Below are 26,020 nucleotides of genomic sequence, written 5' to 3' on the forward strand. Positions count from 1 at the left end.
GAATAAATAAATAAAATCTTTTAAATTAATTAATTAATTAATTTTTAAAGAGTTACATGTGAAGAATTTCACTAAATATCTATATTAGTATATTATATATGTGATTTTTAATATGAACAAATATGATCAAGTTAATATATTAAATAATATAATAATTTGACCATTTCAACTCTATTCCTATTTATGTGTACATTAGTGGTCTAAAATTATTTTTAGATCTTCCAGATAAAAGAATCATAGGTCACTTATAACTAGAGTTGCCTTGTATTGATACGTATGTACTCACTAATATGATGGACAGTAAGAGGACTATAATTTTACAATTAAGGAGTAAAAGGAGAAATAATTGACATTTATCAAGCACTTATAATATACCAGACCTTGCACTATTAGCATTTACATAAATTTTTCCATTTAATTTTCACTTAGTACTGTGAGATGGGTTTATAGGGACTTGCTTATGGTAAAAGACTAACTCGTAAATAGCAATGTTAAAACTCCAATCTGATCTCTCTGGCTTAGAGTCCATGCTCTTTCTACTATGGTATTAGTAAGCTTCACTTTGGAAAATTTCCCTCAGTGCTCCTGAAAAGACAGCATTTATCCACGTACCTGAGTGTGGCCACTTCGTTTTGTCAACTTCACTCTAGTTTGGTCCAGGCAGGGTACATCCCCATAGCGGTTCTTCTCTAGGTTTCCTGGAGACCTGAAGAAAATGAAGCAGACAAACTAAAACAAAGACAAGAAAAGGTGGAAGCAACATGTCTGTGTACATACAAAGTCTGGTCGTGCAAAGGTGTCACCTACTGTCAGTGTTGGAGATGTGGGGCTGTCATTGCCTAGTCTAGCTGTACTGTATGTATCACTGAACATTTTTTTTCACTGAACATTTTTATTGTTAAATGTTTGCCCTTCAAGAGAAAGTCTGTCAATCTCAGATCTATGAGATCCAACCAGACTGACAGAAATAGTCCAGAAAGAGAGAACTGACATAAGGAAAGAGAGAATGAAAAACAATTCCCTCTTCCCACACAAATAAGCGCAGCTGATATTTTACAAAGTCCCAAGAAAAATTCAATGGAGGAGGATCCCTGGGTGGCGCAGCGGTTTGGCGCCTGCCTTTGGCCCAGGGCGCGATCCTGGAGACCCGGGATCGAATCCCACATCAGGCTCCCGGTGCATGGAGCCTGCTTCTCCCTCTGCCTGTGTCTCTGCCTCTCTCTCTCTCTCTCTGTGACTATCATAAATAAAAAAAATAAAAAAAAAAATTCAATGGAGGAAGGAATTTTTAGCAAACAGTGCTAGAGCAATTGGATATCCACAGGCACGTGCAAGGGCGTGCGCACACACACACAAACACACACACACAAAATCAACATCAACCTAAACCTTAAACCTTATACAAAAATTAACTTTAATAGATCACAGACTTAAATAAATGTGAAACATAGCACTACAAAACATTTAGGAAAAAAAGAAGAAAATCTCTGGAATCTAGGGTTAGATGTTCTTAGACTTGACGTCAAGAGTGTGATCCATACAAGGGAAACCTGATTAAAGGACTTCATCAGAATAAAACCTCATGCTTCATCATGAGCCACGCTAAGAGGATGAAAAGACCAGCTACAGACTAGAAGAAAATATCTGCAAATCGTGTATCCAACCAAGAACCCATATCTAGGATACATTAAAAGACTCAAATCTTAACAGTTAAAAAAAAAAAAAGTCCAACTAGAAAATGGGCAAAAGGCATGACATTTTACAAGAGGATATACAGATGGTAAATAAGCACATGAAAAGATGTTCGATATCATTAACTATTAGGGAAATGTAAATTATACCCACAATGGGACTTCATTACACACCTAACAGGACAGTTAAAATAAAAAATGGTGGTGACAACAGCAAATGCTGGTGAGGATGCCAAGAAACCGGGTCATTCATACACTGCTGGGTGTACCTTGAATGGTACAGCCACTCTGGAAAACAGCTGGGCAGTTTCTCATCAAACAAAACTTCCTTTTTTTTTTTTTTTTTAAGATTTTATTTATTTATTCATGAGAGACAGAGAGAGAGAGGCAGAGACCCAGGCAGAGGGAGAAGCAGGCTCCATGCAGGGAGCCCGACGCGGGACTCGATCCCGGGCCCCCAGGATCCCACCCCCAGGCTGAAGGCGGCACTAAACCGCTGCGCCACCAGAGCTGCCCTCAAACTAAACTTCTAATTACCATATGACCTAACCATCTTGGGCATTTATCCCAGAGCAATGCAAACTTACGTTCACACAAAACCTAGACACAAACATTCAAAGCAGCTTTACTTGCAAGCGCCAAAAACTCTAAATAACCTAGATGTCCTTTTTTTGTTTTAATTTTTTATTTATTTATGGTAGTCACACAGAGAAAGAGAGAGAGAGGCAGAGACACAGGCAGAGGGAGAAGCAGGCTCCATGCACCAGGAGCCTGACGTGGGATTCGATCCAGGGTCTCCAGGATCACACCCTGGGCCAAAGGCAGGCGCCAAACCGCCGCGCCACCCAGGGATCCCCTAGATGTCCTTTAACAGGTGAGTGGTTAAACAAACCATTCATACCATGGAATACTACTTAGTAACAAAAAAGAATGAGCTACTGATACATGTAACAATTTGGGTGAATCTCCAAGGAATTATACTGAGGGAGGAAAAAAGCCAAACCTAAAAGGTTACATATGATTCCATTTTTTAACATTCTTTTTTTTTTTTAAGATTTTATTTATTTATTCATGAAAGACACAGAGAGAGAGAGAGAGAGAGAGAGAGGCAGAGACACAGGCAGAGGGAGAAGCAGGCTCCATGCACCAGGAGCCTGATATGGGACTTGATCCTGGGACTCCAGGATCACGCCCTGGGCCAAAGGCAGGCACCAAACCGCTGAGCCACCCAGGGATCCCCTATAACATTCTTTTTTTTTTTTTTTAAAGAATAATCTTTTTTTTTTAAAATTTTTTATTTATTTATGATAGTCACAGAGAGAGAGAGAGAGAGAGGCAGAGACATAGGCAGAGGGAGAAGCAGGCTCCATGCACCGGGAGCCTGACGTGGGATTCGATCCCGGGTCTCCAGGATCACGCCCTGGGCCAAAGGCAGGCGCCAAACCGCTGCGCCACCCAGGGATCCCCCCCTATAACATTCTTGAAATGAAAAAAATATAGTAAATGGAGACCAGTTCAGTGCTTGCAAGAGTTAGGGATGGGGAGGGCTGAAACTGAGGTATGTGATGTACTTCTGTATCGACTGTGGTGACTGATACACAAAGTAAAATGCAGGCTAAAAATTGCGTAGAACTAAATACACACACACACACACACACACACACACACACACTCGCCCTAAAACTGGGGAAATCTGAATAAGACTGGTGGGTATTTAAAAAAAAAAAAAAAAAGACTGGTGGGTAATATTAATATCAATATCCTGGTTGTGATACTATATTATACTTTTAAAAGATGTTACCATGGGAAAACTTTGGAAAGGGTATGTGATCTCTCTATTATTTTTTATAAGTTAATGTGAATCTTCAATTATAATAAAAAGATAAACATTTAAAAACCACTTTTTGAAAAAACGGTGTAAGGGAGAAGAAAAAAGAGAAAGTCTCTTGGTCCATGGGCATTCTGGACAACAAGGAGTAGTGATATCTACTCCATAATCTAGAACTCCAAGGGGGATATAGTTCGTTCTGTGTAAGTAGTTTTACTGGAACCCAGTATAGGACAGAGACCTGGAGCTGATGAGGATTCTGGGTTCCAGCTCCTGAAGTGGAGGGCTCATTCATTCAATACAGTCAGGATTAAGAAGTCCTTCCATAGGACTGGAAAGTGTTCTCTGATTATAACATGAGGGCTGGTTTCAGTGATGCCAAGAGGACAATCAAAACCTGCTTTTTTAATGGGGGTGGGGGGAGGAAGATGGTAGAAATACCATCTCAAGGGCCTCACAGCAGGAGTAACCAGAACAAAGTTAGGAATCCCCACGACAAGTATGCATCCTCTTGGAGCAGCCCAGTAATATTCTGCTCCATAATACTTCCCTGATTCAAAAGTATAGGGGAGAAAACTCTTTGGGAGAAAGACTGGGTGCATATGGGGGCTGTGAGCTAAGAAAGAAACAGCTGGGGGATCCCTGGGTGGCTCAGCGGGTTTAGCGCCTGCCTTCGGCCCAGGGCGTGATGCTGGAGACCTGGGATCGAGTCCCGCGTCGGGCTCCCTGCATGGAGCCTGCTTCTCTCTCTCCCTGTGTCTCTGCCTCTCTCTCTCTCTCTCTGTGTCTGTCATTAATACATAAATAAAATCTAAAAAAAAAAAAGAAAGAAAGAAAGAAACAGCTGTGTGGGGGGAAAACGATACTCCCGCCACTCTGATATACACTCTGCTTTCTTGTGCTTTTTTCTCTTACTTTCCTTTGCATTCTTGCTCTGCCTATTGCCTTTCTTCTCAAATGTTTCTTCTGTCTTCTCTTATCTCTTTCCTAACTCATTCTTTTCCCTCTTTCCTTTTGCTAAGTCTCTCTCCCTGCAGGTTCTCCCCAGCCACTGACTAAGCTGGACAGGAATTATGAGTGAAAGGAGGTATTCACAGAATCATGGATTCCTAAAACATTTAAGCTACAGAAGCAGGTGAATATCAGAGTCTAACATCACCTATTACAATAGAAAAACTGGAGTGCAGGCAAGAGAAATAACTTGCACAAATCGCAGAAGGGATTTTTGGTTATACTGGAACTTGGGCCTGGGGCAGGTTTCTCTAATTTTCAACATAGAGACAGAAATTTCTGCTGCAGCCAGTGAAAACAGGGTAAAATAAGAGCAACAGTAAGAGAAATGATCTACACTCTACGGCCAACAATAGTTACCAAGTAATTATGAACCAGTTATAAAATAGCCAGGTAATTCTATAGTAGGATTTGGATAGAAGGAAAATCGCACAAGACCAAACTCCTAAGAGTTAACTCTTTTCTCCTATTGTGGATTATTTTAAACACACCAGCACCCCTCCCCTCAGAAAGTAATGGTATATTATAAATGCTCTAGGGAGAAACTGCCTACATGAAAGGACAGATGATCACACTGAACATATATTTTTATTTTTTTTTCCTAAAATCACTTGAATTTCATGAAAATATTAAAAAATGCATCCATTATTACATGGTTCCTCTGTTGGTACTAAAGACCTTCAGAAATTCAGAATATACCAAAGCAGGAAGTACCTCTTTCTGGATGAGAACCATCATCTATGTGAAAGTGATGCTCCTTGACATAAGGAAGATCCTCTGTTATGGAAATGAGATCTGGAAGGAGCTGTTGACAGCACACACCAGAAGCATGTTGGTAACCCACTGTGGGCCCAAACCTTTCCTACTTACATAGAACAGTGGAAAGTGCCAACAGGGTTCTCACGGCGGATGTCTTCATACTCCTCATATATCCCACGCTTTTGCCTGGTGCTAACATAGTCCATCAACTCTTGGATGGTCATTGCATGGGGACCTGGAACATGTACTGAGTCCCAGTCTAAGGCAGGAGGGAGGGAGAACATGATGATCTCATCGAAGGGATCTGGGTGGCCGTTCATCTGGGGTAGGAACTGGAAATTCCAAGTGGCAAGGTCAATTTTGACGTATCCACCCAGGTTTTCTGGAAGGCACTCCCTGGGCAGGTGCTGGGTAACCTCAGATGTCTTTAATATCTGAATCTGGAAGGCCAGAAAGAACCATGTGAGTATGGACAGGAAAAAAATATATAGATAATGAAGATAAAGAACAAATGTGTTTATATTTAGTTTGAAGAATGGGATGAGATTTGTTTGAAATACTTGGTATTTCCTTATAAAAGAAGAAGACTTGCATTGCATCCACCCAGTATTGAAGTCCTATAATTTCCCCAAAGGTTTCACTCCTAGAATTTGCCTCCCATCCTTCTTAAGATTTTGTTTTTAAGTAATCTCTACACCCAATGCGGTGCTCAAATATACAACCTCAAGATCAAGAGTCATGTGCTCTACTGACTGAGTGACCTAGGTGCCCCAAGGGCCCTTTTATAATCCTTGAAAGGAAGGTACAGTGAACAAAGCCTTTATGGTATTAACAAGGCTTCCCAGTGACATCTCATGCAGGTATTTGGCTTTTTGACTACTAAGAATACACAGGTAGTAATTCTTCTTGGTCAACCCCATACTAAGGTAACCAACTCTAAGCTTGGTGCTTTACTCACAGCTCAGCAGAGATGTTCTCAAAGATAGCTTTCTAAGGAAGTAACACAAGACCAGTCACCCAGATACAGATAGCCCAGGAAAACGGCCAGAAAAGAAATCCTAATTCTGCTCTTTGCTTAGACGCAGCCTTACTGGACCAAATTGGCCTAGTTGGTTTTCCATGAAATCTGCGTAAAATGGGAATGCTGGTCTCTCTTGCTGTTGCCTCTTCTTGGAATGCTCTCTTTTCCTCCTCGGCTTCTTCACAGACCAGCTTCTAAAGCTCACCTCTTCTGTGAAGCCTGTCCCTGACTGCTGGATACAATATCCTCCTCTGTGCTCCTGCAGGGCCATAGTTCTCTGGACACGTCTACTTCTGTGTTCTCTATCAGGACCATAAGCTCCTCGAGGGTAAGGAAAGCCTCACTCCATTTTTATTTGTATTTATTTTTCTTTAAAGATTATTTATTTATTCATGAGAGAGAGAGAGAGAGAGAGAGGCAGAGACACAGGCAGAGGGAGAAGCAGGCTCCATGCAGGGAGCCTGACGTGGGACTTGATCCCAGGTCTTTAGGATCACATCCTGGGCTGAAGGTGGAGCTAAACCGCTGAGCCACCTGGGCTGCCCACCTCACTCCATTTTTAATTCCCACTCAGGGGATAGTAACAGAATTAAGATAATTTTAGACAACATTTTTGAAGTCAGGAAGCAATGAGCTATTTTAAGAGAAAATGCCAGGAAAGGAAGTTTTAGAAAGAGATACAGTGAGAGATTCTCCTCCACCACCCTGGTGGTCAATGAAATGGATTAGTATTTCCAATTGAACAAATTTAACCATCAGTTCACTAGGCTAGATTTTGGAAGGAGTAGCTACCGTAAGTTATCCATGGGACATACACCTTCAGTGCTATCTTTATGCGAGGTGCCATGGAAGGAAACTGCCAGACAAACTATATCTAGCTCCTAACTTCAAAGAAATTGTAGTAGAGTGGGAGAGGCAGCCTGTATTGACCTGAATAAAGAACAGAGCAGAGAATATAAGTGGATACACTAACAGAAGCAGAGAGCACTTTAAGGAGACAGGCCAGAAGGATTTTATTGAAGGTAAAAAATTAATTGGTAGGTTTCAACAGTAGAAATGGGAAGTTTAGCACCTCCTCCAAATAACCACCTCCACCTACAAATAAAATAAAGCTTGCCTTACCCGCTCCCGGACTTTGTCCTTCAGGAGGAGGCTGATGATGGAATAGGGCACTCGGAACCATATTGGTGCTCCCACAATCAGTACTTTTTTCAAACGGGCAGGAAATGCTCCCTGTGGAGAACACACATGAAAATTTAAAGATATCAATTAAAAAAAATAAAAATAAAAATAAAGATATCAATTAAGGCACTGGAACCTGTGACTATTCAAACTCAGTGTAGGTTTTCTGCTCTTTTCCCCATCCTTACCCAGCAGGGGGAGTCTAAAGCCTAATTCAGGTGTCATTTCAGCAACTACAGAAGTGGTTAAAATTTTTTTATTTTTTTATTATTTTTTTAATTTTTATTTATTTTTTTTAATTTTTTAAATTTTTATTTATTTATGATAGTCACACACACACACACACACACACACACAGAGAGGCAGAGACACAGGCAGAGGGAGCCCGACATGGGATTCGATCCCGGGTCTCCAGGATCGCGCCCTAGGCCAAGGCTGCACCACCCAGGGATCCCCTATTTTTTTTAATTTTTAAATTATACACCTGAAACTAATACGACATTATATGTTAACTATACTGGAATTAAAATTAAAAACTTAATAAAAAATTAAAAGGTGATTTACTTTTAAAAGTTACAATGTCATGTTCTTGTGAACATAAGCTTTATGGATCAAAAATTACACTGACTTTTGTCAGCGTTTATGTGTGCATCTTTAAGTTCTGCTTATTGGGACGCCTGGGTGGCTCAGCAGTTGGACAACTGCCTTTGGCCCAGGGCCTGATCCTGGAGTCCCAAGATCGAGTCCTGCATGGGGCTCCCTGCATGGAGCCTGCTTCTTTCTCTGCCTGTGTCTCTGCCTCTGTGCCTCTCATGAACAAATAAATAAAATCTTTAAAAAAAAATTGGAAAGAATATATGTGTCTGAAAATGGGTAGGGGTTAACAAAAATGGCATTATAAAAAGATTATTTTAGGGGATCCCTGGGTAGCTCAGCGGTTTAGTGCCTGCCTTTAAAATCTTTTAAAAAAATAAGAAAATTTAAAAATTAAAAGATTATTTTATAACCTTTAAACTGAAGATTAAAAAATGAAGATTTCAGATTTTTTTGAAACTTTGGAAAATGCTCATTATATAATCTTAGCTACACAGGATCAAAACTATAATCTTAATTTTTTTAAATATTTTATTTATTTATTCATGAGAAACAGAGAGGGAGAGGCAGAGACACAGGCAGAGGGAGAAGCAGGCTCCATGCAGGGAGCCTGATGCAGGACTCGATCCTGGGACTCCAGGATCATGCTCTGAGCCAAAGGCAAACATTCAACTGCTGAGCCACCCAGGTGTCCCTTATTTTATTTTCTATAATACTTCGCATTACTTCCATTTTTTGGAACCTCATTTAAAATGTTTATATCCTTTTTTAAAAAAAGTAATCTCTATACACAACATGGGGCTTGAACTCATGACCTAGAGATTGAATGTTGCATGCTCCACTGACTGAGCCAACCAGGTGCCAGTAAAATGTTCATATCCTTTGATCCGGTCATCCTACTTCTAGAAATCTACTTCAAATAAACTATTTTATGTGCCAATAAAGATATGAATATAAAAGTGTTTGTTGAAAAAACTATTTATTATAAAAAATGGGAAAAGTATTCAACAATATAGAAATGGTTAAATAAATTATAGTAAATACAGGATAGACTATTATTCAGCAAATACAAATATTCGTAAAATAAACTTGCTGGAGCTTATTGTATATTGAAATTGTATGAATATAATTCAAATCATATTGAAAAACATCTAGAAGAAAGTGCCATACACCAAAATGTCAACAGTGTTTAATTCTGCATAATATCAAAGACAGTATTTCTTTTTTTTTTTTTTTTAAGATTTTATTTATTTGTGAGAGCACAAACAGGAAGAGCAGCAGAGGGAGAGGAAGAAGCAGACTCCCGCTGAGCAAGGAGCCCAATGTGGGGCTTAATCCCAGGTCCTTGGGATCATGACCTGAGCTGAAGGCAGATACTCAACCTACTGAGGCCACCTACGTGCCCCAAAGACAGTATTTCTTCTTAATATATAGTAATCTGAGTTCTTCAAAATTTTCTATAATGAAAATATTTTTATTAGAACAGCTTTTAAGTATAAAATATAAATTATGAAAAAATTTATCAGCTCAGGTTGTGATCTCAGGACCCTGAGAAACCAAGAGTCTGAAGCTTAACGGACTATGCCACCCAGGCGACCCAAAAAGTATAGCATTCTTGGATGGGAGATAATAACATTATAAAGATGTCAAGTCTCCCTAAATTAATTTATTAATTCATTACATCCAAATAAAATCCAGAGTGTTTTATTTCCCTGAAATTGACTGAATGACTCTAAAGTTCATCTAATCAACAGATGCCGATGGGGGCTCCTGGATGGCTCAGTCCAGTTAAACATCTGCTTTCGGCCCAGGTCACAATCCTAGGGTCCTAGGATAGAGTCCTACCTTGGGATCTCTGCACATTGGGGAGGCTGCTTCTCCCTCTCCCCGCTGCTCGTGCTCTCTCTCTAGCTATGTCTCTCTCTCTCAAGTAAATAAAAATCTTCAAAAAAAACCCAAAGATGATATTTTAAAAAATTTTTTTCTCATCAGATTTAAATTTTGGAAAGTGGTTACCCTCTGTGCAATGGCACCAGGGTGTCTGAGAAAGGGGAATCAGACTTCTCCTTGAATTGCTTTTTAATTGCTTTTATAATAAAGAAAAGAACTAGGAGGTATCTGGCTGGCTCAGTAAGTAGAGCATACACATTTTTCTTTTTCTTTTCTTTTTTTTTTTTTTTAAGTAATCTCTACACTCAACATGGGACTCAAACTCACAACCCCAAGATACAGAATCACACACCCTCCCCACCAACTAAGCCAGTCACACACCCCTGAGCATGCAACTCATGATTTTAGAGTTGTGAGTTCAAGCTCCATGTTGGGTGTAAAGATTACTTAAAAATAAAGTAAGAGGTGCCGGGAGGCTCAGTCAGTTAAACATCTGCCTTCGGCTCAAGTCATGATCCCAGGGTCCTAGAATTGAGCCCTGCAGCAGGTTCCCTGATCAATGGAGAGTCTGCTTCTCCCTCTCCCTGTGCCACTCCTCCACTTTGTGCTTTCTCTTGCTTCCTCTCTCTCTCTCTCAAATAAATAAAATCTTTAAAAAAAATTTAAAGAAGGCACACAAAAGTACATGTAAAAATAAAAATGCAAAAAATATAGTCAAAACAACTTTTAGAAATAAAAGAGTGTGAGAGGAAGCTTGTCCCACGAGATATTAAACTTTATTTAAGACTCTAATAGGGCAGCCCAGGTGGCTCAGCGGTTTAGTGCCGCCTTCAGCCCAGGGCCTGATCCTGGAGACCGGGGATCGAGTCCCACGTCGGGCTCCCTGCATGGAGCCTGCTTCTCCCTCTGCCTGTGTCTCTACCTCTGTCTCTCTCTATGTGTCTCTCATGAATAAATAAATAAAATATTTTTTTAAATAAGTAAAATTTAAAAAAAGAGATCCCTGGGTGGCTCAGTGGTTCAGTGTCTGCCTTTGGCTCAGGGCCTGATACTGGGGTCCCAGGATTGAGTCCCACATCGGGCTCCCTGCATGGAGCCTCCTTCTCCCTCTGCCTGTGTCTCTGCCCCTCTCTCTCTCTCTTATTCTGTGTCTCTCATGAATAAATAAATAAAATCTTTAAAAAAAAAAAAAAGAAAGAAAAATAAAGAAAACAGGAATATGATAAAAGACACCATAAAACTGAATAAATTGGAAACTATAAAAAATGCTGGTAACACATACTTAATAATGTCCCTCTCCCCATTCATGTGCATTTGCTCTTGCATGTGTTCTCTAAAATAAAATATTGAGTAAAGTATATGAGAAGAAAAAGAAATTTTTTAAAGATTTTATTTATTTATTGCAAAAATATTAATGTGTTTGATTATAAAGTGGCATATATACCATATTATCTTTTAAAGTTCAGAATATTACAAAATACCTCTGGATTTATGAGTGTGGGATAAGAGAGTAAGAACTCTATATACAGAACTCCATACATATGTGTATAGGTTAATGTACATATACTCTTGTGTATGAAGTCAACATGTAAAACCTATTTCTGACTAGACTGAGACAAAAAAGTCTGAAAGTCATTGGCTAGGTGACATTTCTCAGACACTGGACATACCTGGGCCTTCATTAATTCTTATTCTACAAAACTCCAGGAAAGGAACAACCCACCTTTATGACTCAGAATGTTGCTGTGCATTTCCTTTTTTAATTCCTCCCACTCCACTTTTAAGACTATTTTGTATTCGGAGGAAGCAAATATTAATCATCATTTGCAGGTGACCTTTACACTCAACATAATGTCTTAAGTTTACATCATTCCTAAGCCTCCCAATGAATAAAGTATCCTAAAAAGTGAAAGAGAGTTGAAGGGTCCTCTCACAGCCTTACCTTCAGCAGGTTTAGGACTTTCTTGCCAAGATCCAGCTCAAAGTTGGTATAATTAGAACCACACATGTCATAGATAAACACCAGTCCGTTCCTCTGAGTTTCGAAGCTGTAAACCAACCATTGAACAAACACACTTATAAGATGGAGGAGGCAGGCTGAAAGCCTAGGGCAAAGAGTATGGGACACATGCAGGACCAAAATAACTGCCTCTCTGAACACTGGCATCTTTGGTATCTGCTATGCTTCTTGTGATATTACAATAAAAAATAAATATTTGGTCTTCAACTGGTTGCTGGCACTGAGTTGCTTTAAAATTCTTGGAATTTCCTAAGTGAAGAGTTTCAAGTGTCTTTTGTGATGTTAATGAGACAACTAGAAGGCCCACAGGTCACCTACAGAAGGGGGTGGTTGCCAGGGGAACCAACCAAGGGACTGGAGAGGGTTGGTACATCCCCTCCCCCACCTCCAGGGAGAGGAAAGGGGAGGGATTGAGGTGAATCTCAAACGGCTGTTGATTTAATCAATTGTGCTGATGTAATGACGCCTCCATAAAAACACAAAAGGGGGGCGCCTGGGTGGCTCAGTTGGTTAAAGGTCTTTGGCTCAGGTCATGATCCCAGGGTTCTGGGATAGAGCCCCAGGACGAGCTAGGGGGTCAGAGGGGAGCCTGCTTCTCCCTCTCCCTCTGTCCGCCTCGCCACACTCCAGCTGTCTCTCAAATAAATAAATAAATAAATAAAATCTTTTAAGAAAACAACCAACTAACCAACCAAAAGGATAGGGCTTGGAGCTTCCAGATGGAGGTGCTAAAAGGGTGGCCCTCTCAGAGGGTATGGAAGCTCTAAGCCCCCCTTCACCATACCTTTCCCCATGCTACCCTTCCAACTAGCCGCATAATATCCCTTTATAATAAACTGGCAACGTAGTAAGTAAAATGTTTCCCTGAGTTGTGTGAGCCATTCTAGTAAAGGCACTGCACCCACGAAGAGAGTTCTTGGAATCTTCAATCCAGCCTGTTGATAAGAAGCACAGGTGACCTGAACTGGCCACTAGCATGTGAGGGGGGTTAGGGGGAGACAAGTCTTGTAGGATTCAAAACCTTTAACCTGTGGGATCTCATCTATCAGGCAGATAGTGTCAGAATTGAGTTGAACTAAAACCCTGAGCTGGTGCCAGGGAATTGCTCGGAGGTGCAGCAGAAAACCTTATTGATGCATGTTTACCAAGTACCAAACTCCTAGGTTGAGAATGTTCCAGAACGTCTAGGTTATCAAAATCTGAACTGTTTCCTCCCAGGTTTCTGAATCTACCTATCCAAATTTGGTAACATTCCATGTTTTTTTTGTTTTTTGTTTTTTTTTTTAAGATTTTATTTATTTATTCATGAGAGACACACACAGAGAGAGGCAGAGACACAGGCAGAGGGAGAAGCAGGCCCCAAGCAGGGAACCCGATGCGGGACTTGATCCCAGGACTCCAGGATCATGCCCTGAGCCAGAGGCAGGCGTTCAACCCCTGAGCCACCCAGGCATCCCATCAAGGGCCAAATTCAAAGAACTATAGGTTTTCCTTTCATGGCACCAGCCTGTGGCAGAGAACTGAAATAAAGAGAAGTCAGTGCCAGGGGAAAGAGAATTTAATAAAAAGAAGCTATGGTGCACAATGATGTAGGTTCTGTATTCCTAAAAATCGCTCATCCTGTAAAGAAATGCACATGAAATAAATACAAATGTGGTAGGATCTTTGTTTTTCTGCATACAGAATGAGGTTTACAATGATAGATAATTCCTTACTAAGAATAATTGTTTTCCTATTGAGTTTGATTCCTAAGTTGGATGCTACCTGGGAACATCAAGATGTTTAAAACACAGTCCTTAACATTTGTTTCAAAATGATTGAGGGGGGGATCCCTCAGTGGTTTAGCGCCTGCCTTCGGCCCAGGACGTGATCCTGGAGACCCGGGATCAAGTCCCACATCGGGCTCCCTGCATGGAGCCCGCTTCTCCCTCTGCCTGTGTCTCGGCCTCTCTCTCTCTCTGTCTCTCATGAATAAATAAATAAAATCCTTTAATAATAATAATAATAATAATAATAATAATAATAATAATAATTGCCGTTAGGGGTGCCTGGGTGGCTGAGTCGGTCTACCTTTAGCTCAGGTCATGATCTCAAAGTCTTGAGATCAAGTCCCACTACCTGCTTATGGGGAGTCTGCTTCTCCCTTCCGCTTTGCCCCCCTACTCGTGCTCTCATGTGCTCTCTCTCTCCAATAAATAAGATCTTAAAAAAAAAGATAACTGCTGTTAAAGTCAGACTAAAAAGAATTTTATTTATAACAGGTGGGAGGAGTGAGGAACCCAGTCATAGAAAGTTGACCATTAAAGAAAGGGATTTAGAAAAGAGAAGGAAACCTTCCTCTTTAATCCCAGTGAGGAGAGAGAGGGTTTCCTTCTCTTCTATCTTGGTGAAAGTTAACACAGGAAAACAAAAATTTCTGCTCACTAGTGAGAATATTTTGCTTAGAGAAAAGGCTTCATGTTTATTTATCTTATATGTACCTTCTGAATAATGGGGAGTCACTAAGGGTTTTCAAGAAAAGGGTGGACATCATGAAAACAGTTTGAAGTATGTTTACCTGTGTGGTCTTCCTGTGGGATCCAATCAATACTCACACTGGAAAGAGCAAGCTTTGACCACTGCCATGCCTATAGGAGGGCTCTGACTGTAAGCTGCCCAAGAAGGAAGGCCAGTGAATTTTCTGGTAAAGGAGCCTTTCATTTATTCTCCTGAGCTAACGCATTTCAAAGGAACCTATGATCTGGAAATTATGTCTGAAGACCAATCATAGGCATAATTGGCAAGAAGAAATGAGAAATTTCACACTTCTGATTGGGCAGTACACGGCCCCTGTGACCACTGGTCCTCTCCTTCCCTTAGTAACTTCTCTTTTTCAGAATAATGCTGTATAAATACTATGGAAGTAACATTAACAAGTGAATTAGACAGAGAGGCCCACTTTGGACATCGTTTGGCTCTCTGCACCCTCTAAGTCCACAGTATGACTAAAGTTGTGCACAGCTATCTTTCACTATCTTAGGTTTCAGCCTTAAATATATCATTTCCAACCCATGGAAAGAGCCATGGGACTAGCCAATGACATCCAGTACGATAACAAACTGTAAATGGCAATCACCAGGGAATAAAGGAAGTATGGCAAAAGGACAACATAATAGGGTACAAACAGCTCTGGCTAAGAGCAAAGAAACTAGGATCTTAGGCCTAACTGGACTGATATGTGATGACTGTAACAGTCAGGCTTTGGTTTCTTTGCCCATAAAAGATCATAATACCATTTATCTTGTAGAAGGAAGGAGAAATGACCTGAGCTGATTCTTTTTGCTCATTGGTCTGTTTATAAAGATGATTTTGCTTAACTTTGTACTTTTGGGCCATTCTCTCCTGAATGTTGATTCTCAAAATCCTGAATTAAATGGCATTATTTTTATATTACAAACATACCAAGGTTCCAGAGTGTTTTGAAAATCAAAATTCAGGGCAAATGAGCAAAAAGCCAGTACATGTCATTTCCCCTTCACTTTCTCTCAATAAGTAATTCTCAATACACTGAGGATAATTAGTTAATTGGTTTTCTCAGCTTCTGTGATCCTAAAATAGAGCCAAGCAGGTAAAGATATAGAATACCCACCATCTTGATAGTACCTGGAAATATGCCAAGCCCTTAAGGACATGGAATGTTTTCTATTCATAGCATTTCCCAGGGCACATCCTAGAAGCATGGCGAAGGCACTGCTGAGTTCATCAAGTTAGTCAAGGACTATACTTCCCTATCTGGATGCAGACCAACTAAAAGGTAATCATCATGCTCACCTATCCACAGCTCTGTCTAGCAAGTAAAACAGAGCCTGAAGTACCACATGTTGGACTGACTTGTGAGGATGATGCAATCTGGCAGTGAAGAGAGCAATAGAAGCTCCTGTTGGGTCCCGAACATTCTAGAGCAAATCAAATGAGAAACATTTATAAACTAAATAGAGAATCACAACAATCACAGAGGCATCTTATATCCTAGATAAAAATTTCACACAGAGAGAAGAGATGCTGGCAATACTTCTCTGACCTGCATCAGTTGCTCCAGGAAGGGAAGAAAGCTTATTTCATCCCACTCCTGATTCTTAGCATCCCCTGGATCGTATTAGTTTGGCAGGAAAAAAACTACATTCTCTTAACTTGTCAATTGCAGAGAGATTAAAGGATGGTCTACACTTGCTGCCTAGCTAATTTCCCAGGTAGGATGGCAAAACACACAGCAGGGGGAAACCACGGAAGACAACCATGGTTTCCACGCTCTGCCTTAAAAGTAGCGTCGTATACTTATTCAAAAGGCTGTGGTCTCTAGGTGGAGAGAACTTGACTCCAATAAGGACGGGCCTCTGAAATACTACATACGCACCTAAAGACCCTCACTAACAATGGACCAATGAAGAAACTTTGCTCGATATACTGTACAACTGATTCTCAATAATTTCATTTGTTACTAGAATAATTTTGTGCAAACTGCACAGCTGCTTTATGTCTGCTCTTGAATGTTGACACTCTCTAGATTTAGGATAAGGTATCTAGGAACAAAATCCAAAGAGGACAACAGCTACAAAGGGAAATAATGAGAACAAGAAGGGTACATAAAGACTCACTAAGATGGTGAATTTCCCACTAAGGATCTCAGAACGGAGAGGTTCCTCATGAGGTTTCAGCTTCACAATGCCTTCCTTCCTTCGTGTTTCCTAAAAATAAAACATAGCAAGATAAATTAAAGTGAAAATACTGTGTATCGAAGACAGCTCTATGTAACCATCAAATCTCAGAGATAAGGGACTTTATTTTTTTTTCTAAGTCCACCTTTATTTATTTATTTATATGATAGTCACAGAGAGAGAGAGAGAGAGAGAGAGGCAGAGAGACACAGGCAGAGGGAGAAGCAGGCTCCATGCACCGGGAGCCCGACATGGGATTCGATCCTGGGTCTCCAGGATCGCGCCCTGGGCCAAAGGCAGGTGCCAAACCGCTGCGCCACCCAGGGATCCCAGATAAGGGACTTTAAAGTAAAAATCACTGAATAAATTGAATCACAAATTCCCTTGTAACATCCTTCAGGCCAACTGAGTATTACCTGAATTCTCGTCCAACACCACCTGATCAGCCTGTTAGGTATCATATTTTCCTTTAAATCAGTGAGAAGCCTACCCTGAAGACCAGCTAATACATATGGCTAGAGTGCAGGGTCAAAGTTCTAAAATATACATCAGCAGAGATCTGTTTTTTTTTTTATTTTACATTTTATTTATTTATTTTTAAAGATTTTATTTATTTATTCGAGGGGGGGGGGGCAGAGACACAGGCAGAGGGAGAAGCAGGCTCCATGCAGAGAGCCTGACGTGGACTCGATCCAGGGTCTCCAGGATCATGCCCTGGGCTGCAGGCAGCCCTAAACTGCTGTGACACCAGGGCTGCCCCATCAGCAGTGATGTTGCAGCAAGATATACATGCACCCAAAAAATGTCTGGAAGCAGACTTTGTCACACATCCTTAAGGCTGAGGCCTCTCCCCACTTAAAAAAGGAGCCGTCAATCCCCTGGATATGTTCTCCAACAAGACCTACCATGACCTTAGTTTTCTTATCTCCACAGTATGACTCTTTAAGCTCATCCTCATACTTGGTCCACTGCATTCTCGTTGCTTCCAATCTAACTACCGCACTGAGAGCTCCTGCTCCAGCGCCAGGCCTGCCTTCCCATCAGTGAACCTGGTAGGCATTTTCAGCTTTCCTTTTACATGACAAGGTTGACCACTCATCTTCCCTTTTCCCAGAGACACTCTTTATCAGAGGTAGACAATACTCTCAGTTTTCCTATGTCCTCAACTACTGCTTCTAAGGCTCTTTTTTGTTCTTGTTTTTTTTTTTGGTTTTTTTTTTTGTGTGTGTGGTTTTGTTTTTTTGAGAGAGAGAGAGAGCGCATGGGGGTTGGGGTAGAGAGAGAGGAAGAGTGATACAGGGCTTGATCTCATGACCCTCAGATCTTGACTTAAGCCAATACCAAGAGTTGGATGCTAAAAAACATAAAAAAATAAAAAAATAAGTTGGATGCTTAACCCACTGAGCCACCCAGATGCCCCTTTTGGGTGTTTTTCATTCATCTGCTCACTCAATTCACTCACCGGCTCGTTCATTTATTCTGCAAATAGTTGTAGAGCAATTATTATGTGCCAGGCACTGAGCTAAGTGCTAGGAACACACCCTGGTGAATGAAACAAACTAGGTCTTTGTTTATATTCTCACCCAAATCATCCCTAAAATCAAATTCAAGTATCTTCAGAGGTAGGGAGCAAGTGAAGACAGTATTAGTGCTAGGAGAGTGCGTATGCTACCAAAGCATTCAAATTCAACTTTTAAGACAATACTGAGCCAAAGATAGCAAAAAGTCTGAGGTGACGTTCAGCCCTATATATCTTCCCCTCATACTTCCTGGAAGGCCCTCACCCTTTCTCATGGCTCCAATATTCAGCTCCACTTTGGTCACTCAAAATCTCTACTTCAGGTCCAGATTTTTTTTTTCTGAACCCTAGACTCACACTCCCAATTCTCAGAGAACATGTCTATTTAGATATCTCAGTGGCACGTCAGACTTAACATGGCCAAACTGAACTCATGGCCTTGTCTCTCCACACACCTGCACTATTTCAGTGTCTCCTAAATTAGTGAATGCTACCACCATTTACCCTGCCACCCAAGTCAAAGACCTAGAACCCTTGACTCTTTTTCCTTAAACACCAGTTTAAGCAACCTTGTCTTACCACTTTTACTTCTAGAATCTTCCCATTTTTTCCTCTATATCCCGACACTACACTTTGACACCACGACCGTCTCACTCTCCATAATTACAATGGCCTTCTAATTGGTCTGTCTCCAGTATAGCCCTGCTGATCTATTATCTAAAGCACAGTGAGGGCAGCCCAGGTGGCTCAGCGGTTTAGCTCCACCTTTGGCCCAGGGCGTGATCCTGGAGACCCGGGATCGAGTCCCACGTCAGGCTCACTGCATGGAGCTGCTTCTCCCTCTGCCTGTGTCTCTGTCTCTCTCTCTCCCTCTGTGTCTCTCATGAATAAATAAATAAAATCTTTAAAAAAAATAAAAATAAAGCACAGTGAGAAAATCTTCCCAGAATGCAAATCTGATCAAGTTGTTCTGCTGTTCTTATTACCTTCAATGAATTTCTCTGTCCTTAAGAAAAAATAGATACTCTTATGATCTGGCCTTGTTTACTTTTGCTACTCAATCTCTTGACATGTCCCCGCTCCCAATGAGCATTTTCACTCAGCTTAATTTCTCTGTTGTCTGAATCTGAACTTGCTGTTCTCTCTGCCATACTCCACTTTTCCAATTCCTACTCCATTCTTCAGATCTTAGCTTAGAAATCATTTCCTTCAAGAAAGTTTCCTTGGCCCTTCTAAGTAAATGTGCTTCCGCAGAACTAAGTAGTGACCTATCATAATTTTCTATAATTGTGTGTCTATTTTCTCTTTCTAAATAGTAATCTCTGCACCTGGAACGTAGTATATATACAATAAACATCTGCTGAACAAATGAGTGAATATTGTAGGAGATGACCCACAAGATAAAGCTCACTAAAAGTGAGCTTTTAGTCTTGAACTAATCCTAGCATGCTTCATCCTCCCTTTTTAATTTAGAGAGGTTCTATATCTCTTCGGAAGGATTTTCTGACTGCAAAGTAGGGCTCCTAGATATTGGCCTGCTTTTTTTTTTTTTTTTAATGACAGCAGGGAGAACACTCAGAGAACTATTGTGTGTAGTGTGTGGCACAGAAAACAGCAAAGCAGAGGGCCGATGTGCCACAGGCCCGGTCTAGCCCCATGCACATACTCTGTAGGAGTGGAACAACTCTATGGCGCGGAGCACATCGAACTTCCTGGCCATGAGGAACTTGACAGCCACATCCCAAGACAGAGGAGAAACATTGTACTGAACCGTCCACTTGTTAATCTCTTCAAGAAACTGCTTGGTGGCCTGTTTGACAAAGAAAGGAAAGAAAAATTAGTCAAGAACATATGTACACAAACAACAAACAAGCAAAAAAAAAATTTATCCTTTCCTCAAGCAAGTCTGAACCAAAAGTTTCTTATAGGGAGCAGGGAAAGACAAAAAGTTGGAAAACAGGTCTGAAAGTAGATATAGGGGATCCCTGGGTGGCGCAGCGGTTTGGTGCCTGCCTTTGGCCCAGGGCGCAATCCTGGAGACCTGGGATCGAGTCCCACGTCGGGCTCCCGGTGCATGGAGCCTGCTTCTCCCTCTGCCTGTATCTCTGCCTCTCTCTCTCTCTCTCTCTCTCTCTCTCTATGTGACTATCATAAATAAATAAAAAATTTTAAAAAAGGAATACTTAAAAAAAATGAAAGTAGAAATAGTTAAAATTCATACTACTCAATGAGGCCAGAGGCCAGAGCCACATTCAGAGGGCAGGACTGAGCATAAGGATCCAGGAAGGAAAAATGAGGGAGGAAAGCAAGGCACCCAAATGGGATGCAAATCAGTGACCCCAAAGCAAAAAAAAAATAAATAAATAATAAAATAAAAAATAAAACAGCAGTTTACTTTTTGTTGTTGCTATTTTTTATTTATTTTTTATTTTTTTAAAGTTTTATTTATTTATTCAGAGAGAGAGAGAGAGAGAGAGGCAGAGACACAGGCAGAGGGAGAAGCAGGCTCTATGCAGGGAGCCCGACGTGGGACTCGATCCCCCAGGTGTCCAGTATCACTGCCCTGGATTGAAGGCGGCGCTAAACCGCTGAGCCACCCGGGCTGCCCATGTTGTTGCTATTTTTTAAATAAAAGAAGGCGGATAGACCCCTTGAAGGGTTATTGCATAACGTGTATCATGGTACAACAGTCTCAGCTGCTGTTTGGGTCCTGCAAGCCAACTGGATACAGCAAAACCATCAGAAAATGGTTTTGGCTTTGGAATTAGCAATACTATTGGAGAGCAGCAAAGCTATTAAGAAGAATTTAACAAATCAAAAGGCCAACTGTTCTTTGGGCTGACTGACCCCACAGGACCTCTTCATGCTTCACATGGCAGCCCCAAAACCAGACACTAATGCCCAGAGTCATTAACCACTTTGGATAGCGGTTGCCTGGGAAGGGTGGAGAGCCGCATACTGAGGGAGGAGTAGGAAATTTTCATTTTCACTATCTGATCCCAAGCTGGCAAGGTGCCTGTTTCTTGTCCCTATCTCTTGATTAACCCATGTCCTTCTATCCTCTCTCAACCTATTTCTCCTGACATTTATAACCAGTTTCTGCTCTAGCCAAACTACTCTTCTGTTTCTTCAGTTTTTGAATAGGATTTACATCAGGATTTTTTCTTTCCTTTTAATTTTTTTTTAAATACCCAATGTGGAGCTCAAACTAACAACCTCAAGATCAAGAGTTGCAAGCCCGGGGCACCTGGGTGGCTCAGTGGTTGAGCGGCTGCCTTAGGCTCAGGTCATGATCCTGGGGTCCTAAGATCAAGTCTCACATCAGACTCCCTTCAGGGAGCCTACTTCTCCTTATGTCTTTGTCTCTCTCTCTGTGTCTGTCATAAATAAATAACATCTTTAAAAAAAAAAAGAGTTGCAAGCTCTACTGACTGAGCCAGCTAAGCGCCCCGACACTGGGAATTTTTGCATACATATTCTCAATTGCTGAACATTTTCTGCATGGCAATCTGGTCCCTTCCACCCAGAAACTTTTCTCACATGTTGATCCAAAATGTGACCAACTTCATGAGAATTCTGAAACTTAACTGATCAACAAATGAATCCACAGTTAAGATATATTTATTAAACTATTATATATTTATTAACTACTTGTTAATATCTGTGCTAATAAATACAAGGAATACTAAAAATAAGGTCTGCTTTATTTTTATTTTTTTAATTAATTAAAAAAAATTTTTTTTAAGGTCTGCTTTAAAAGGTCTAAGACTAACTTACTATATGGCCATGGACAAGGTAATTCTCTCTTCATCTCTGATTTTTCAATTGAAAAACAAAGGGAAGGGTGCCTGGGTGGCTCAGTAGGTTAAGCATCTGCCTTAAGCTCAGATCATGATTTCAGGGTCCTGGGATGGAGCATCACGTCTGGCTCCCTGCTTAGGGAGGAGTCTGCTGCTCCCCCTCCCTCAAGACCTCCCCTGCCGCTCATGCACTCATTCTCTCTCTCTCAAATAAATAAATAAAACGAAAGAAAGAAAGAAAGAAAGAAAGAAAGAAAGAAAGAAAGAAAGAAAGAAAGAAAAGAAAAGAAAAGAAAAGAAAAGAAAAGAAAGAGAAAGAGAAAAGAAAGAAAAGAAGGAGGGGAGGGAAGGATGGAGGGGAGGGAAGGAAGGAAGGAGGGAAGGAAGGAGAGGAGGGAGGGAGGGAGGGAGGGAGGGAGGAAGGAAGGAAGGAAGGAAAACAAACGGGAGAAAGGGTAACAAGCAATTGACCTACTGCAGAATCTTGGCAACAAGTCCTATCTTTCAAATACAATTCAGATTGCTACATACATGTTTAAACAACTAGCAAATTAGAGAGCCCCAGGAAGTCAGCAAAACCTCACATGAGAGCACTTGATTCTTCCCCCAATTTCTAGGAAAGGAAAAGGACACTTTATAAACCAGAGTAAAAAGCTGCACCTGACCCTTAGAACCTTCCAACCGGGGCAATATAACTTATACCCCTGGAAAAGGAGAGAACTAGAAAAAACTAATCAGGCAAAGTGCATTAAAAAAGCCAAGAAATAAAGGCCATGAAGAAAAGCCTTCAGATGATCACTCTGGCCCAGAACCAGTTTAAGTCAGACCAGAGAAATGAGTCCCAGGGAAGACAACGGGACAAACTTAGAATGCTCCACCAGAAAACAGTTGGAGTTGCCTCTGTGGGGTGAGTGGCCAGCATCAGAATGAGGAAAGACAGAAGGGAAAAGAAGAGAAGTGGGCAGAGAGAGATCCCAGAAACAAAACCTCAGCCAGCCCGGAAGGTCCCCAGGAGATTTTATAAAGGGTTATTTGTCTTTTAATTAACATATCATCTTTAAATCCAGTCCTCTTGTGGGCTTGGCTGAAGCTGCCCGGAGAATAAAACACCAGAGTAACAGCAGAACATACTTTTCCCCCTTTTCTAATAAAAATAATAAACAGACAAATCAATATGCAGGTAGGAGGAGGAAATACAGTTAATAGCGAGAGGGTGATACGAACTCATAACACATCCAATTACTAGGATGCTTTTTTCATTTTTCGTAATTAGCCACGCCTCGATAAGAGTACGCAGTTTCACACACGCCCTTCACAGCGCATACACATTGGTTTCCTTCTTCTTAAACTCCGTTCTTTCAAAGTTTCTAATGTCCTGTAGCTCCCAAGAGCTGCTGCCTTGCGCTGACCTCTGTCCCCTGCTGGTCAGGATGTTATTCTTGGCTTTGAGCTCGGGAACAATTCCTCCTGATTTGGCCCCACTCGGCCTAGCATGAGAAGAGTCCAGGGTACTGTAAACAGCGTGTGACATTTACAGATACAAATACGCATACACACGGCCGGCCGTCACGTTCAGCCTCGGATTCACCATCCTGCATCCCTATCCCTCTTGTGCAAGAGATGAACCTCTTAAAGATGGCCTCAGCTTCAACAGCCTTTGTCTAGAAAGTTAATCAGGCATCTTCCTCTGTTTACACATGAATTCAGCACAACCACTAAATATAGAACAATTTGTGGCCCTATTGGTACCCAGAGAAACAAGTCCTAGCAATTTTAATGAGCAACACACTCTTCATAAGGGATAATCGAAATTCCTGAAATTAATATTATTTCCTGGTGAACAAAAGAATGAGCCAAAAGATGAGTCACAGCTTATAAAAGATCTCAACTCAAGGTCAACGGTTTGAATCTATCTAGGTTTATGAGTTAACTGTAAACTGTTAACACCTGGCAGCTAAGGCATGTTCACAGTTCAAACAGCTGCGGCCGTCCTTTGGGAAGAAGGTCTGAACTGATGTTCAGAAAAACTAACATTATCACTTACAACCTTCCTCAACCCACTTTCAGGTACAGGTAAGATTTGTTTCAGCCTTGTCAAAAGCTTACTGTAAATATGTACTACTCCCACAATCATGTCTAAATAAATAAAGACAGGGGCAGCCTGGGTGGCTCAGCAGTTGTGCACCTGCCTTCAACCCAGGGTGTGATCCTGGGGTCCTGGGATCGAGTCCTGCACCGGGCCCCCTGCATGGAGCCTGCTTCTCCCTCTGCCTGTGTCTCTGCCTCTTTCTCTGTGTCTCTCATGAATAAATAAATCTTTTAAAAATACATACATACCTACATACAGGTTTCTTAATGACAGCCAGGAGGATAAAGATATAGGGAACCCACTATAAAATGGCTGAGAAATCTGTCAATTAAGTGAATTATGGCCTGGACACTATCCACTTGTGTTAAATATGTCACAGGAGAGAATAAAAACAACAGCCTTCATGTTACCTCACACTCCCAAGAGCAGCTACAATTCTGAGATGAGTTCTAGACAAAGGGCTAGCCGACCAAAAGATCAAGAAAAACGCGCTGGCGTACTCGGTTGCACAGTATCTTAAATCCTGTGTTCCAGCACAAATAGGAGAGAGTAAAAACCAGACCTATAACAAACCTGCTTTTGAAAGAAACAGAAAACTTCAGCCTCCTGGGATGTCAGCCAGCGAACCACCAAAGAACAGGGGTCCAGTGGGTTTGCGATGCAGCAGAACCCATCCTCTCACTCACTGCTGTGGGATATCTGGGCGAGTCATTTAACCTCCCTGATGAACATACGGCACGGACGAGACGACGGACAGAAAAGCACTACAGGATCTGGCAAGTGGTAGGTAGTCTCTGAACGGATGTTTATTCTCTTTTTCTTTATTCCAGTCATTTAGCACTAAAACTTATTTCAAAAGTTAGAGTTCCTCAGAATCAAGTGCTCTTTCTCTTTAGCCAGTAGCAATTCACTGTCTCTAATCCACTTTATCAAAAAGCACAAATTTAAATCAGAAACTTCCAATATGTGTTCAATCGCAAGACAAAAGTCTCTAAAGGAGCAACTCCTCACTCCGGGCTCTGGGTAACACAGAAGCTGGAGTGGGAAGTATTTATCCCCCCCGCCCCCATCTCTAAATCCTTTTTTTTTTTTTTTTTTTTTTGGTCTAAATCCTTTTGTCCCTACTTTCAGACTACACTGGCAGCTCTGGGGATTAGCTCTGCCATCCTGAGCATTAAACTGACTAGAAACTATTTCTCATTAAAATAAAGGAACAACTCTGTGCAGGACACACACCATGCAAAAAATGCACTTACCCTGCACTGAATACCTAAATAAGGGATTCAATAGAAGACTCTGTGTCTGCACGTTACCCCTGAAACACATTTTTGAGGTTACCTCTGTACCTTATCAAATATGATTTTTCCTCATTAGCTTCAGTGACCGATGCATTACTAAACTTTCTCTTATGCCTGTTTTCTTCTTTCTCCCTCATTGTGAACTGTTGTTTTGTTAAACCTACTAATCCCGTCAATTCATATCCATGCTAGGAAACCGAATCTGAGGGGAGACAAACTAGCTTGCTGCCATTCGGTTTTCTAAACTGAAAACTATCCTCTTTCCATTAGCCCTTTGTTATTATACCAAATACGGAAATAAACATAGGTCCTTTGAATTATTTTTTTTTTTTTTTAATTTTTATTTATTTATGATAGTCACAGAGAGAGAGAGAGAGAGAGGCAGAGACATAGGCAGAGGGAGAAGCAGGCTCCATGCACCGGGAGCCCGATGTGGGATTCGATCCCGGGTCTCCAGGATCGCGCCCTGGGCCAAAGGCAGGCGCCAAACCGCTGCGCCACCCAGGGATCCCGAATTATTTTTTTTTTAAGATTTTATTTATTCATGAGAGACAGACAGAGGAGAGAGAGAGAGAGAGAGAGGGAGAAGCAGGCTCCACGCAGAAGCCCGATGCAGGACTCGAT

At 41.2% G+C, this 26,020-nt stretch overlaps 1 protein-coding gene across 2 annotated transcripts in view; it reads right to left on the reverse strand.

Moving 5' to 3' along the window:
* PTPN9 (protein tyrosine phosphatase non-receptor type 9) overlaps nucleotides 1–26,020 on the reverse strand; it is a 71,971-nt gene that overhangs the window by 13,504 nt on the left and 32,447 nt on the right. For both annotated transcript variants that reach the window (XM_025472118.3, XM_025472119.3), the window contains exons 2-8: nucleotides 19,876–20,019; nucleotides 16,631–16,720; nucleotides 15,807–15,931; nucleotides 11,919–12,024; nucleotides 7,433–7,543; nucleotides 5,401–5,729; nucleotides 613–706 (exon numbers count right to left, since the gene is read on the reverse strand). In XM_025472118.3, the coding sequence (XP_025327903.3) occupies nucleotides 613–706; nucleotides 5,401–5,729; nucleotides 7,433–7,543; nucleotides 11,919–12,024; nucleotides 15,807–15,931; nucleotides 16,631–16,720; nucleotides 19,876–20,019 (999 nt within the window). The remainder of the gene's footprint in view (nucleotides 1–612; nucleotides 707–5,400; nucleotides 5,730–7,432; nucleotides 7,544–11,918; nucleotides 12,025–15,806; nucleotides 15,932–16,630; nucleotides 16,721–19,875; nucleotides 20,020–26,020) is intronic.

This window comes from Canis lupus, chromosome 30 (genome assembly GCF_003254725.2).
Source record: "Canis lupus dingo isolate Sandy chromosome 30, ASM325472v2, whole genome shotgun sequence".
Lineage (NCBI taxonomy): Eukaryota > Metazoa > Chordata > Mammalia > Carnivora > Canidae > Canis > Canis lupus.